The sequence below is a fragment of the Lepidochelys kempii genome, chromosome 1 (assembly GCF_965140285.1).
Source record: "Lepidochelys kempii isolate rLepKem1 chromosome 1, rLepKem1.hap1, whole genome shotgun sequence".
Lineage (NCBI taxonomy): Eukaryota > Metazoa > Chordata > Testudines > Cheloniidae > Lepidochelys > Lepidochelys kempii.
In genome coordinates, this window is record NC_136380.1 from 225874224 (window position 1) to 225889812 (window position 15589).

The 15589-nt window shown below is 44.6% G+C and overlaps 1 protein-coding gene across 2 annotated transcripts in view; it reads right to left on the reverse strand.

Moving 5' to 3' along the window:
* LOC140899753 (tetratricopeptide repeat protein 38) overlaps positions 1–14753 on the reverse strand; it is a 39478-nt gene extending 24725 nt beyond the window's left edge. Inside the window, exons 1-7 of one of the 2 annotated variants that reach the window (XM_073315761.1) lie at positions 14651–14753; positions 11471–11548; positions 7843–7924; positions 5473–5644; positions 4149–4322; positions 2908–2983; positions 1517–1636 (exon numbers count right to left, since the gene is read on the reverse strand). In XM_073315761.1, the coding sequence (XP_073171862.1) occupies positions 1517–1636; positions 2908–2983; positions 4149–4322; positions 5473–5644; positions 7843–7924; positions 11471–11548; positions 14651–14674 (726 nt within the window). In that variant the 5' untranslated portion in view covers positions 14675–14753. Of the gene's footprint in view, positions 1–1516; positions 1637–2907; positions 2984–4148; positions 4323–5472; positions 5645–7842; positions 7925–11470; positions 11551–14650 lie in introns of those variants that run through there. The other variant, XM_073315768.1, reaches the window with a different exon arrangement.
* Positions 14754–15589: the final 836 nt, after the last annotated feature.

The window sequence follows — 15589 nt, forward strand, 5'->3', positions numbered from 1 at the left end:
GTCATGCATAAACAGAGCCCCTTCCTGAAACCTGGTGTGGGGAAGGCGAAAAAATCCCCAACTGCACCCAAGCCAATATGGTGGTAAAAGAAAAATTCCTTCCCAGCCCCTCTAAAAATGGGGCAGCTAGCGTAATGCCCACAGCAGGCGCTGACCAAACCTGGTATTTTTCACCTAAAAGGGAGGGACGGTGGGCCCTGCTTCAGCCTTGGTCTGTGTAAAAAGGAAGGCTCATGGCACCACTCTGCCCCTTTTCAAACCCTGCATTCCCAGAGGATCATTCAGGGACCACTCTGCCCCTTTTGCAGCAGTTTTCATCTCTCCCCCTGTCCCCCTCAGACATAAAGCACTATTCCCTTCACTCAGCCTGCCAGCCAAACATCCCTCTGCTTAAAGATGCAGGACGGTCAATACTCAAGGTCCAAATCACAAGTGGGATGTAAAATGTTTGACTTACCAATATTGGCCATGTCTCTTTAAGACTTAAAATGTCTAACTAATCTTGTGCTTATGAATTGTAAAACATTTTATACGTAAAATCAGACACTGGTTGAAGACCAGGTTTTACCACAATATTTCTAGGTAAAATAAGATGAATTGAGGAGAGGATAGAAATGCTGACCCCACTGAAGACAATGGCAAAAGAATTCAAAAGTGAATTAAACTGAACCAAATTAAGACCACTTTGAGAGTGTCCATATAGGGAATTAATGCAGTTTAACTAATCTATTTTAAATTCACACATTTAGTTAATGCCGATTAATTTTTCTGAGATCCCCATGCAGACAAACTCTCAGATTTACACTGGTGTGAAAGAGGAGAATTTGGCCCCTTGTCTGCAGTGTTTCATCTCAGGACAAACTGTGAATGGCTGAGTTAGAAATCTTTATAATGAAAAAGTGGTTCTCAGTTTTTGTTTTCCGGCAACATCTGACACAAGATTCTTACTCCTGAATTAGTGCTCCCTAGCACTAAGTTGGTTTTCTGTTAGGGCTAAATCAGGAGTGAGAATCTTCTGTGAATGGTGCCTTCAGGGAAGTAGAATTACAGGAAAATAATTGTCCATTCTCTTAGGCATACTGGAAATCTTGACTTCCACAGATGTCAATGGCAAAACCTGTATTGACTTCAATCAGGCCAGGATTTCATCTATTTCCTTTAAGTGTCTTTATCTAGGCCATGAACATAGAAATATTGAGGGAGGAGGGGTAGCTAATTTTTTAAAAATTATGCATTACCAATCCCAACCATAAGCGCTGAGGCTAATTGTTTCATGACTAATACCAAGAGTGAATTTCTGAAACATGGAACTGTGATTGCATTTTCTGCCTGTTTCCCAAGTGCCATGAACAAAGGTTCCACACTGGAGCAGCAGCGTCCTCTTCTTTGTGAAAGTATTCCTGTGCATTTTGTACTAGATCTGATGAAAAGCACTTAAAGAGGAATCACTAGTATTTAGTGGAAGGGGAAAAACCCCACAGCCAGCTATTTCAGAGGAACTGTTAAGGAAATTTACCTTCCAGTTGTTTTCAGTTTGCTTCAAAAATGTCAACCCATTCTTCAGGTCTGCTTTCATTTCATTTATGTGTGCTATGGTATGGACAGACCATGCATCTGATTGGTTTATAGCTAAAGCCTGATGGTGGGAAAAGAGAAAACACCATGATGTGTACTGGGTAGATTACAAATAGCTGTACATACTGTCACTAGTACAGAAATTGAAGACTATTTTCTCAGGTACAGTAGATATCAAGTATATCTTTGCTAACAACTTCAATCATATCCTGTGAGACTGTTTCAGCAGAAAGGCAAAAAATGTTTACTGGAGTTCACTTGTTGGCATCTGCTTAACAATGATTAAAAGTTAAAAAGTAGTTTTAGAGAATGAAGGCCTTAATCAAGACCACCAATTTATACTTCATTCTACAAACTCTCCTTACACTTCTGCCTCAGAAGAGTTACATGGCCAGCACAAAGCCATGATTTATCCCCACACCATCCATATGGGGAGCATATAAACTGATCACTTGCTTTAAAAGAAAATAATAATCCAATTCCTTGCAGTTAACCACTTTTCTTATAACTAAGAACAAAGGCTCCGCTAGGTTCTGAACATCAGATAGATGTATCTTTACCATTCCACCAATTCCCACTCATTTGTAGAATTTTTTCCCCCACTTTCAATTGATGACAATTTAATGAAAAATAAAAGATTAAATTTTTGTTATTACTTTCAGCAATCTGATGTGTAAAAGCAGTTTGGGAAAAAAAATGAACCTTTGAAAACACAACAAGGTGCCAACTGATTCTATTTGTGCTATACTTTACATAGCTTTCCCAAATTACAGGGAACCTTTGTCATATGGATATGTTGCCAGCTTTTCATTCCCACTGCAAATACAGTAATGAGATCATCTTTATAATGCGTGAATGAGGTGTACTCAATTTACAAGGGCATTATACAAGTTGCTCATCAGGTTAACCTACTGCACTGCTGATATTCTGTGACCCTCACCAAGATTTGATGGCAGGTGGACACAGGTCTCATATATGCTGCATTTCTCAATGACAAGTTTCCATTTTATTCTCTCCAGCTTGCGTAGCAAGATTCTTTCTGATCTCCTCTCATTGTTCCCCTCCCCCACCAATCTCGAATTAAAAAAACCCAGCAAAAACTGAAGAAAAAGGAGAAATCCCCTTTTCTGAGTTCTTAAAAGGTAACACCTATAATGGCAAAGTTATTATTATGAGGATGTAGCACATGAATAGTTATGAATTTCAGTACAGTTGCTTACTTTTCTTTAATTAATTTTAAATGGTCACAAACCATCTCTCTCAAACAAACATTTGCATATTACATAGGATTAAGAATTTAAAACCTTTTAGTACCAATGATGTCCAGCTTACCTCACTGGCGAGCTTTTCAGCATGATCAAACAAGTTAGTTTCCATCAGTCCAAAAGAGAAAATGCCTTTCACATAGCTAAACAACAAGAAAAACCCATTTAGCACTAGGCAGATAAAGCTAATATTGCAAAACACATTAAAATAATTTAATACAAAATAACTCTTACACTGTTAGTAGTAATACCAAATAGTGGAAGAAGGAAAAAGAGTGCAGAATCTAATAGTTTTCCCCTACAAAAATTAGCACATGCAGGAAATGACCAACTTTCTCTTTCCCAGCAAACACTGAGAAGACATGTATTCATGTGTTGTGCCAACTACAAAATCACACAGACCTTTGTAAGATACAGAGTACTATTGCATTTCTATTGGATAAAAATTACAATTGTATCACAGAGCTGCATTTCCTCCTCAGCTCTCCTTCCCTCTTCTGAAGTCCTGCAATTTACCTGACCCCAATGAAGTCAATGGAAGCCTCTTTAGCTTCTGACCTGCTATAGAACTAGTAGATGGCACCAAAGACATATCTAGGATTATACTAACAATTTACAGAAAACTTATAAATTTACCCTAACTAACCTAATCTAAGACTAACTCCCTAAAAAAGAAAAGGAGGACTTGTGGCACCTTGGAGAATAAAATTTATTAGAGCATAAGCTTTCGTGAGCTACAGCCCACTTCATTGGAAAAAACAGTAACTAAACGAAGCTAGGAAACTAGTTAGCGAGCTGTGGATACAAGGAATTTGAAGAGGTTCATGACCTTCTGTTGCTACATTTGGAAGGAACTGAGACAGCCCGACGCACCAGGCATCCTTTTATAGCCTCACCCTCAGAACATTTGGGAACACTGAGGGGAGGGAGAGGAAAGGCACATGGGTGGTTCTATCTGGAAATGCTATGAGAAGGTTTCACCATCTAGATTGTACCAGCTGCCACATCCCATGAGTGGGAAAACATGGAGGACATTCAGAGGAACAGCTCAGTTAAAAACAACTGAACAGTGGGTCAGTAGGAAAGCAAGAAGAGATGTTAATTCTTAACGTACATATTTTTAAAGCCAGGGTGGTTATTTAGAACTCCCTTATCTGTCCTCAAACAGAGACTACAGGGAGAATCAGGGTTTGTGTGCTGCCCCTATAGACATTGCTGACCAGAGACATCTGAATTTATGCATACAAAGCACTTGCACACCAGAAGTAGAGATCCATAGACATCATCTGAAGATCAACTCTTGCATACCTACTCAGGGGAATATCAGGTGTCCAGTGAGGATATACGCGGGCAACAGAGTCTCGCATCTGTGTTTGATATCCCAAATAAAAATAAGTGTCATGGGCAAATTTTAGAGCTAGCATGTCAGTTGGATGGTCCTGCAGAATCTTATCCCATATGTCACAAGCTTTAGGAAGACGCCTAGAGAGAAAAGCACATATTAATCATTGACAGGGCCAGCATGACCAAACTGCCTGAATCTAATTTTATTTCTAAATTTATACTACTGTGGCAAGTGGGAAATCTACTGACAATTCCCTAGCTTGCAAGAATATTTCTTAATTCTTAGTATACATGATTGCACCATGAAGACAGCTGAACACTTTCTAGACAACCTGTGTATGGTATTCTTTGTTTGTTACTAGTAACACACTGCAACGGGGAGAGGGGCGGGAGTGCCTTTTAGGCCCTGATTCAACATGTTGATCCATGTGGGAAGACCATTACCTCTGCAGAGAGCCTCACTAAAATCAATGTGGCTCCACACAGGTATTGGGGTCCAGCCATGCAAATCAAACACCATGGGTCAGAGCTTTAGTGATCTCATTTCTTATCTTTGTTATCAAATACTTTTACTGCTAATATCTCCCATGTGGATAATAAATAACAACATTTAATAGTGTTTGATATTGTCTAGAGAATACACAAGCTCAATATATTCCTGTAAACGTTCAATTCCCCAAAGTCCTCATTTTCTTGGAGGGCTTACAACACCTTGTATATCGTCTCACCTTTTTAGAGGTAACAGAGTCTATAAGTGGAAAAATAAAACAAGACTGCTCGTATTTTTGCTTCTACAGTCCAAGTCTTTGGGAAGTTAGGCTCAATGTTTAGAATAGCCAAAGATTTAGCCTCTTGAGTGGTTTTCGTTTTAAATCGTTATTCCAGTAGTGGAATTATTGGTAGGTTTTAAAATACAGAAGACTTTAAACTAATTATATGTAACATACTGGCATGATACCAATATTTGTCATTATAGGATTGTTAGCTAATTAGATGCATATAATTTGGGAGAGCTAAACTTAAGAACCAGTTTCTATGCGCCACTGTGACATTAACCTATGGTGAATCTCCAAGATAAAAGCAGGCAATATCTCTTGCCAGCTGTACTACTGAGCGGCACTGCTTTCCAGTCTAGATTAAGCATTTAATCAATCATTTAAGTGGAAAGAAAGATGCTAACATAACAGTAAAAATGTGAACAGAAAGGGCAACATGCAACCACGCTGTATATAGTCTGAATGATAAAACCAAACCCTCTCTACCCCTCCCCTAAAAACCAACCGCTTACCCAATGGCAAACATGTCTAGTGCAGACACATGTAGCTTCTCCCTCTCAGTCAATGGTTGCGACTCTGAAAGTGCCATCATCTTTTTCATCGCACTGTCCAGCTCTTTGTCTAACCGCACTGAACTCCCGGTGCCAATCAGAACCAAGCCATTGGCAATCACGTGTCCCATCGCTGAAGAAAGCAGCATGGAAAAATTTAGACACTACAGGTAATTTACAGGTGCAGAAGCTCTAGGCTAAACTATTGAGAAGTTTAAATGAGAGCCACAGGTAGTAGATGGCAGTAGTGCTAGAGACTGATTAGGATCCCACAGAAAGCCCAGGCAGCTAAGGAACAACCATATATTAAGGGCTTGTAGCACTTCAGTGAAGACGCTACCTACACCGATCGGAGAGGTTTTCCCAACAGCATAGGTAATCCACCTCTGCAAGAGGTGGTAGCTAGGTTGGTGAGAGAATTTTCCAGTCGCTCTAGAGCCACCTATACCGGGGGTTAGGCAGGTTTAACTGCGTTGCTTGCCGTGTGGATTTTTCACACCCCTGAGTGATGTAGTTATACCGATCTAATTTCCTAGCATAGACCAGGCCGAAGTTACTAGCAGGAAACTAGAATTTTCCTTTTAAGCAAATCTTTTATTTTCAAATTCTTCTTTAACATCCCTCAACCCTCCCAAACAACCACCTTGTTATTAGGAGCAGTTAACCAATGCTGCCTCTGTCCTCTCTTTAGCAGAGCCTGTGATCCTAATTTCGCGCTATAATGAACCATGTACAACAGGATGGAATAAAGATCACAGAAACTATTTTAGGACAGGCCAAAGGCAGCAACAGAAAAGAATTTACAGTGTGCCCAACACGGGAATAACAGAGGTGGAGAACACACTGCCTATGTGCAAGGCACTTCTAAGAGTGACTTTATTTCTAAAAAGAGCAACAATAGGAACGTAATTTCATGGACAATGAAAAGAGGAAAAGCAGATGTGCAAAAGGATTAAGAGAGGTGGAGCAAGAAGATGGGGCATAAGGTGGCTCAGGACTTGTGGGCCATAAAGTTCCTTTCATTGACTGTGATATATAACACACATGGTGCATTTACATTGCAGCTGGAAGAGTGCTTCCCAGCTCAGGTAGACAGATACACGTTAGCTCTGCTTGAGCTGGCGCCCTAAAAATAGCAGTGTAGCTGGGGGTAGCACAGACGGCAGCTCGGACTAGCTATCTGAATACAAACCCATCTGGACCCTGGGGGTACATACCTGGGCAGCAAGCCTGAGCCGCCACTCATGCTACACCCAACTACACTACTATTTTTAGCATGGTAAGTCGAGCAGAGCTAGTACATGGCTGTTCACTCAAACTGGGAAGCACGCTCCCCACTGCAGCGTAGACATACCCACAGAGAAGCACATTCCTTTGGGGCTGCATAGGTCCAACTACCTCTCCCCAGGGTAAGGCTGTCTCGATACAGGAATTTTGTCCCCAGCATTCCTTTCCGGAGACAAGTCTTTAAAATTTGGCAAAGCCAAACACCTGCAGAATTAAAGTTGTTATTTTGCAACTGGCAGGTACTAGGTGCATCTATCTACCTCTCCCCCAGTGGTTTATTAACTCCTGGTACATTCCCTGCCTTGTTATTTCTGCGCAGATGTAATGTTCACACACACTGCCCAACAGAGTGAAGCCATATTTGTCTTGTATATGTACACAGATGCCAAAAACATCTTGATACTGTGCAGGAAGGTGTAAAACAAATGGTGATAGCTTTAAATGAAGTGTACTGTAAAAGTTGAATTTATTCTGTTTAATTAGCTAAAATAAAATAAATGCCTGCAAGTCTCAACCCTCATGTTCTAGTCTAGCATCAGAAGATATCCTTATATCAATGCCTTCGATTTGAGATTCACCACTTTCCCCTCCATATGCTTTTTCCCTGGCAAGTGGAAACTTCCTTTCATTAATCATATCATGCTCATATGCCACAAGGAAAAGCGTGCATAGCAAGGTTTGTCTCTTCCAGTCCCTTTAAAGGCCTAACCATATTCCTTCCACAATAAGGCTGAGCTCTAATACCAAATTCTCCTTCATTTCAACCTGTACCACCAAGTTACTGGGACAGCTACGAATTTTTCTTTTTAGTTGTGACATTTCTTAGTTCATAGGATATCAATTTTTCCAGCCTATTTACTATTTCTCATATTTGCTTTTTAAAAATGATCATACGCAAGGGAAGAAAAAAAGGCTGTCTAAAAGAGTTCTAAATGAAAACAATCAATGTTATACTAACCCAGCCCTTCAGCTTGTGTGTATGAAATAAGTTAACCATATACAACTACTGTACTGTATATCCAGCAATTAAAAAGTTATACTTACTAAAAGTTGGATCTGCTGCATGTAACTTGGAGAGAGATCCTTCAATGCCCCCTAGACTCTTATCATTGGTCCATGTAACATACTGTAAAATAGAGTGTGACACTGACTAGAAACCAAATGAAACTAAGGTTTTTTCCCCCATGGTCCCAGCTGAGTGAAATTCAAAAGTAAACAAGATCAATGGTAAACAGCGAGACTTTAAATTTTTTCAGAAGTAATCATCTCTGGCCTGGTCTACACTACAAAGTTAGGTTGTAAGCTACCTTGTGTCGACCTATTTGTGCATGTGTCTATACTCAAATTTGTCTCCGGCCAACATAGGCAGGGGTGCCTATCCCTGTTACAGCAACATAGTAACACCACCTCCTGAAAGGTATTGTGCCATGATCAACCTTCTGAGGCTGATGCAGTGCAAATGTGGACACTGTGTGACTTATATCAACCTTAACAGTCCTCAGCAGCTGTCTCATAATGTCCAACAATGACAGCTCTGGTCACAATTGTGAACACCACTGCTCAGGAGTCATGGAGACTGGAAGCCACCCTTTAAAACCTCCATGTATTTTTGAAATGCCTTTTCCTGATTGACCAGCTGGTGAGTACATCTAGCACCTCTCCCTTGTTGCATGCAACTGCCCAAATGACCATGCTGGTGCCACACGCTAGATGTGCTACTGCCTAGAGTAGGGAGGATGTGCTGGATCTCTTGGGCCTGAGGGAAGAGGAGGCTGTGCAGACACAACTATGGACCTGTCATAGAAACATGGACATCTACGAAGAGATTGCACAGGGAAGGAAAGTGAAGAGGTCTGACAAGGATCAGCAGCACTGCCATGTGAAAGTGAAGGAACTGTGGCAGGTGTATGACAAGACCAAGGAAGCCAACAATCTATCTGGTGCCGAGCCGCAGACCTGGCACTTTTTCAATGAGCTGCATGCCATACTTGGTGGCCACCTGCACCCAGTAGACCACTGTGGATACTTCTGAGGAGTCTGAGACACAGACCCCTGCCATGAACAGGAAAGAGGAGGAGCAGGAGTAGGGGGTCCAATTATGCCATGAGCTAGGATCTTTTTGAAACTCCACCATAGTCAAGCCAGTCCTACCAGCTGAGTATGGATAAGAACTCAAGTGTGTGCATGCATTTTTCCTTACATGTTAAAATGTGATGATAGCACCCGGCCCAACCCCAGTTAGCAGGACACAGATGTCAACTTTTCACCGTTTTACTTGTATGAGAAGAGGTATCAGCTCTACTTCTGTTTGTATCACTTTTGCTTTTCATTCCTATGTAGGGGTAGCAATTGGGGGGAGGAGGGGGGGGGGAAATGTAGCCAAAAAGGACTGAAATGGACAGAAATGTTTTCTACCTTTCTAGTTTTAAAGTTCTGTTCCATTAATTTATTTTAGAAGTTTGTATTATATTTGTTTTTTAATTGCACATTATTTTTCACTGTTTTTGGTATGCAATAAATTTATATTTTTTTGGAATAAATTCATCTTTATTATTTCAGAACATATACTGCAGAATGCCTAGCACTACTCAGAGCACTCACTGCTTGTAATTGTATAGAACCCACTGAACTCACAGGATCAGTAAAAAACACAATGTAAATAATTATAAATGTACAGCAAGCACTGCACAATTCACAGGTGCATTGAAAGACAGTGTGATATGCAGAAATGTACACCAAACACTACACAATCCCTAATAGCCCCCCAAAACTTCAGGGTCAGGTAAAGCATAGTCCACCACACCACATTACTGTGGCTGACTAGTAAAGAGCTCTTTCAAGGCCTTCCTCAGATGCATAGCTCTGCACTGAGCTGTTCCTTGTTTCTGGTTGTTCAAACCAGCAGACAGCCACTACACCTCCACCCTGGCTACAACATTTCCCCCTTTGCCTCGCACATATTATTCAGCCTCAATAGGCAGGTATAATCTTTGGGATATTTTTCTCACTGAAATCTAAACTTCTGAATAACCCCACCATTGTCCCTTATATCTACCAAAAGCATCTTGAACTGTCATTCTGCACCTGCTGAACTGGTAGTTGAATCTTTCCTTGGTGCTGTCAAGGTGTTAAGTGTCGCTTCATGAGCCAGGGGAGCAAAGAGTAGGGCTGGGTCCCTCAATATCACTACTGGCATTTCAACATCGTCGACAGTAATCCGCCAGTCGGGAAAGAAAGTCCCTGCTTCACCTTTCTAAACAGTCCTATGTTCTTAAAGATGCCAGCATCACATACCTTCCCGGACCAGCCCACACTGATCTCAGCAAAGCGTCCCCAGTGATCCACCGATTTTACAACCATAGAAAAGTAGCCCTTTCTATTGATGTAGTCTGTGGCAAGGTGGGTTGGTGCCAAAATAGAGATGTGCATGCTATCACCGCAGCACAGTTCAGGAACCCCACTACTGAAAATCCATCAACTATGTCCTGCACATTGCCAAGAGTCACAATCCTGAGTAACAGAAGATTATTAACAGCCCTGCACACTTGTATGACAACAGCACCCACTGTGGATTTTGCCCACTGACTGGTAGCAATCCAGCATTGCAAGCTTCCACAGTGCACTTCCTGATCCACTGTCAGCACAGTTGTCACTCCGGTGACCCTGCACTGGAGGGCTGGGGCAAGCTCAGCACACAAATGCAGGGATGAGGCCTTTTACATCCAAAAGTTCTGCAGCCACTATTTGTCATCCCAAACCTGCATTATGATGTGATCCTACCAATCAGTGCTCATTTCTTAGGTCCAGAAGTGGCACTATATCATTATCGGCAGATGCTCCAGGAATGCCACCAAAAACCTTGAATTGTTTTTCACTATATATCTCAGCAATCTGTCCTCAAAGAAACTGTCATACCCCTTCCTGTTACGGTTCTTCCCTCAGCTCTGCAAATGCTCGAGGACTGTTTGTCCTGTGGTTGCAGTGTTCATAACAATAGTGCAGAGCTCTGGGGTCTCCATGCTTCTGTCGGAGACAGCAGATACCGGAAAGTACCGTGCGGGTTTCTGAGATTTTAAAAAAGGCATGAAAATGATGGGATATGGATGGCATTATGGGATGGAGAAATGTGCATTATGGGAACTTGACCCCTTGTTCCCAGTCACCCCATGCATGACTTGTTTCTACCCCACAATGCACTGCGAAAATTTCCCAAAAGACAGTGTAGTGTGCTGGACGGTAGCTAGTTGCACATTGGGTTACCATACCACACTGTGCATCAACACAGGGTGAGTATTTGCAGTACCAACGCAAGTAGCCAAATATGCATGCACATGAGCGATATGCTAACTGTGGTGGCTTTCTGGCAACATAACTTGCATCAACCAAAGTTTGTAGGGAAGACAGGGCCTAAGATGTCATCAGTAATACATAAGGGAATCTGTTTCTTTAAAATGGGATTTTTTTTTAACCAGACTCTCCTTTTGATTTATAAAGAGGATAAGCAATTTAAAAATTAGCTGCAACAAACACTAGTTTTATACTTGCAAGTCCCTTCAAATCACATTTTATCAAAACCCAGCCATATCCAGTGGCGGATTAGCCACTGGGCCAACTGGGCCCATGCCCAAGGACCCCGGCCAACTGGGGGCCCCGAGAAAAAATCAGCCCATACCTGAGTCAGCGAGGCGTCAAACATTTTGCAGGCCTCATTACTAGTGGTGGATAGGACAAGTCCAGCATCCTGCCAGGCCTATATAAAAAACAAAAAGTGAGACTGTTTACTGAACACGCTGATTTTCCAGATGTCATGTTAGCTGAGCTCTAAGAACCAGAAGAGTAGATTTCTGGCAAGTGTTTCATCTATCTATAAAATTACAGGAAATTTTGAGAAGCATGTAAGTCTTTTACTCTACTAAAATTATGTTTGAGGAATCCTCTTAATGGGGATGGAGAGAACGGAATGGTAGTGGTAGAAAAAAGACAAGGGAAATTGCATAATACCATTCTCTCTTTAAACCTCAGTAGTATGCTAGTCCCATCACTTCAAATATACCACTTTCAAAATGGATATGTGGCAAAATAAAATTCTGGGCTGGGGGTGCAGGCTCTGGGGTGGGGCCAGGGATGAGGGGTTTGGGGTGCAGGAGGGGGCTCAGGGCTGGGGCAGGGAATTGGGGCACAGCTCCCAGTCAGTGGCTCAGCGGAGGTGCTAAGGCAGGCTTTCTGCCTGTTCTGGCACCGCAGACCACACTGCGCCCTGGAAGTGGCCAGTAGCAGGTCTGGTTCCTGGGTGAAGGTGTGCAAGCGGCTCCACGCAGCTCTTGCCCGCAAGTACTGCCCCCTCCCGCCCCCAGCTCAGGGCAGGGGCAGCGTGCGGAGCCCTGTGGCCCCTCTGCCTAGGAGCTGGACCTGCTGCTGGCTGCTTCTGGGGCACAGAGCAGTGTCAGAACAGATAGAAACTAGCCTGCCTTAACCAGGCAGCAGCGCCAACGGGACTTTTAACGGTCCAGTCAGTGGTGTTGACCAGAGCCGCCGTGACCCAGTGCCTTCCATTCCACGACCCAGTACTGGATCACGACCCGCAGTTTGAAAACCACTGGTTAGATAGTACCTATGGGGAGAAGCAGGTACCAAGTGTTGCTAGCCACAAACTTTGTTGGGAGCTGGAGTGAAAAGGGGGGGAAGGGGCATGGGAGCAAGGTTTGGGAAGATGAATCCTCTGCTTCCTCTCTTTTTCCTATGGCGCTTCAAAAGGCCTCCAAAATGACAGAGAGGCCCTTCAGGCAGCAGGGAAAGTCAAGATTATTAGAGCCTGGATGCATAACTTTCACTGGCAGTGAAATCGGAAATGCCTCTTCCACAACTACTGATGTACCTCTCAAAGGGTGAAAGAGCCCCCATCTCAAACCTTCAGGCCATTTATACTTGTGGAGGAGGGCCTGACTATTCTCTGCGCTGCTCTTGGGAGAGACAAGGCACCACAGTTCTGGTCTTGCCGCTTCCCTCATTAAGCTGAGATTTTAGTGTGGGCAGGGGAGTGAGGTGTTTGATCCTTCCCTTCTCTCCCCTATACTCCTAACTGGCTCCCTAGGGACCTTTGCTTCTGTCTCTGCAACAGATTTTCAGCAGCTCAGCTGTTTACAGCATGGGAGCCATACCTTCTACTGTTTGAGAAGCTGTCTCCACGGTTCATTAATACATGACAGCAGCAGCATGGCACCTTTTTCTTCCCTTCCCCTTTATATTCCCTTCCCCACTTGGGGCTATAACTGACTCTGAAGCTCACTTTTTTTAAACAAAGTGGTGATTGAGGATATAGCAATACTTTAAGCCAGAGCCAGCATAAAGGTTGCAGGGCCCTAAAAGCAGCATGAAGACTTTGGAACCGAAACCACAATCAAGCATCTCAGAAGGTAACGAATTTGGAGAGACAAGACATACGAAAGAAACTCAGCAAGGCCCCAATTCACGGGTAGCAAATATAATAAAGAAAAAACTTGATGAGGCTGTGCCTGTAGCGGAGACAGTGGGAATCATGCTGGAGGCTTCTGATCCCCTTAGTATTTCCTGAAAAGGGCCTCCCTAACAGCATTTTTTCCAAATTTCAAAAAAGGTTCAATTTGCCCTACCTTAACTGATTATAGGATTACTGCTTACTTTGAAAAAAGAAAAGGAGGACTTGTGGCACCTTAGAGACTAACCAATTTATTTAAATAAATAAATAAATAAATAAAAATTGGTTCGTTTCTAAGGTGCCACAAGTCCTCCTTTTCTTTTTGCGAATATAGACTAACACGGCTGTTACTCTGAAACCTGCTTACTTTGAAATACACAAGCGACAGCTTTATCTAGAGGCCAGACGCTCAGATTCTAGTGAACAACTGGCTACTTTTCATAAATGTTAAATACTAGCTTGAAGAAAGGACAACTCTATGAAACTTGCATTTAGAAGAATAATGTGAAATCTGAGACATGCAAAGAAAGAATAGCAAAATAAACAAAAATGTGAACAATATTGGTAATTAGCACTTGCATCTAGCCCTTTAAACCTTCAAGATCAGAGCTGGTTACAAATGAAATAAATGTCCACTGGCTTTTAAGAAACAGAGACTGATTAGTAGTGAAGCAATGTGAGGTGCAATTAAGTGTTTCTGGAAACATAGGAGAGAAATAAGGGGAGTTTCTGTTCCTGTATGTAGAAGAGTGCCCTGACATGTTCACTTTACCTAACAGCACCAAGGGACTCCTTTGTTAACCCTGAGCAGTGCAGTTTCAGCCAACGTTTTCCGAGATCACCTCAGACTCAGAGTAATAGTTTTGCACTGTATGCTGCATGTTGAACTCTCCTCTCCAGCCCCCGAGGTTGCGCCCGATAACCAACATTTCTCCGCCAAAAGTTCACCTCCACACATTTCCCACCCAAGCTCTCAAAACACTTCACACGCACGAGTCAGAATCACAGCCTCCCCGCGAGTCAGATCTCACCCCCCACTTTCAGACGGGGAGCCTGAGGCACACAGCCTGAGACAGCGCCGGGGAAGGGACCCAGGAGTCCTGACCCCTCGCCTCGAGTCACCACCGCAAACCCCCCGTCACTGTTTGCGCAAGGCTAACACGGGCGCGGAGGCAGAGGGGGGGCTGTGGTGACAGGCTGTGTGTATCAGGCGGGGGGCCGTCACACTAGCCCGGGAGAGCTTCTAACGGGGGCGGGGCGGGGCAGGGCGAAGCTCCGCAGGGAGCCGGGGCCCGGGTTGCGCGATGCCCCGCCACTTGCACCTGGGAGAAAGAGACCACAATGTCCCCCCACCCCGCCCCCAGCCCATCGCACCGCGCGGGCCGCTCCCCCCCTCACCTTGCAGTCTCTCAGCGGCACCATGTTCCACACCGGCTCCTTCTCTGCCCCTCGGCCTGCGGGGTTGGGGTTGGTCCCGCCCCCAGCAGCGAGACACCTCCCCCGGTGGGGCCAGGCATGGGCGGCTCGTAAGGGCGCCGGCGGGGGCGCGATTGGCGGCTGCGGCAGAGCCCCGGGGGGGCGCCCCCGGGTTCCCAGTCCTGAGGCGGGGAGCCCCGCCGCACCCCACTCGGGGCTGGCCGAGCAACGATCCCTGCGCCTGCCCCTGCGGCCCGGTCAGCGCCTGCGGGGGGCCCCGATGCGATGACCCCACCAGCCGGGCCAAGGCAGAGACCCCGTCCGCAGCTCGGCGGCCCCGGCCCTGAGCCCCAGATCAGGGAAGGGAGGAATTTAGGCGCCACATAAAATGCGCGGCGGGCTGCCCTGGGGGGTGCAATGGGGAGATTGGGTGGGGGGAGGTGTCGGCTGTGCCGGGGGGGGAGGGGGGGGGGTTTTCCGGGCTCCTTGGCTGTAGTAATTGGGAGGCCCCAGCTGTGTCTGGGTGGGGGATCCCGCCGCTGGCTGCCAGTGCGGCAGTGCTCTTTGACAGGCTGTGCTCCCCTCTTCTTCTTCCTTTGGGGACATTTCCCGCTGTAACTTTGCCCGCAACAGCGCAGGGCCAGCTCAGAGTAGGCGACCACCCTACCGGCCTGCTTGCTGTAACCAGTGGCTCAAGTGCACCAATGACCGGCGTTTTGAGTTGGCTGGTGGAGTACAGGGTGGCTGCAATTTTAAATGATATTTGGGGGGCGGGGAGTCGAACACTTCCTAGCTTCTGTAAACTGACTTCATGGCACAAATTAGGCCCTCCCCCTGCATGTCTACTTTCCTTCACAGAAGCTCCCCACGTGCCCCCTCCCATCACCCTCTATTTGAGGAGCTCTCTGCAACTCCCTCAAA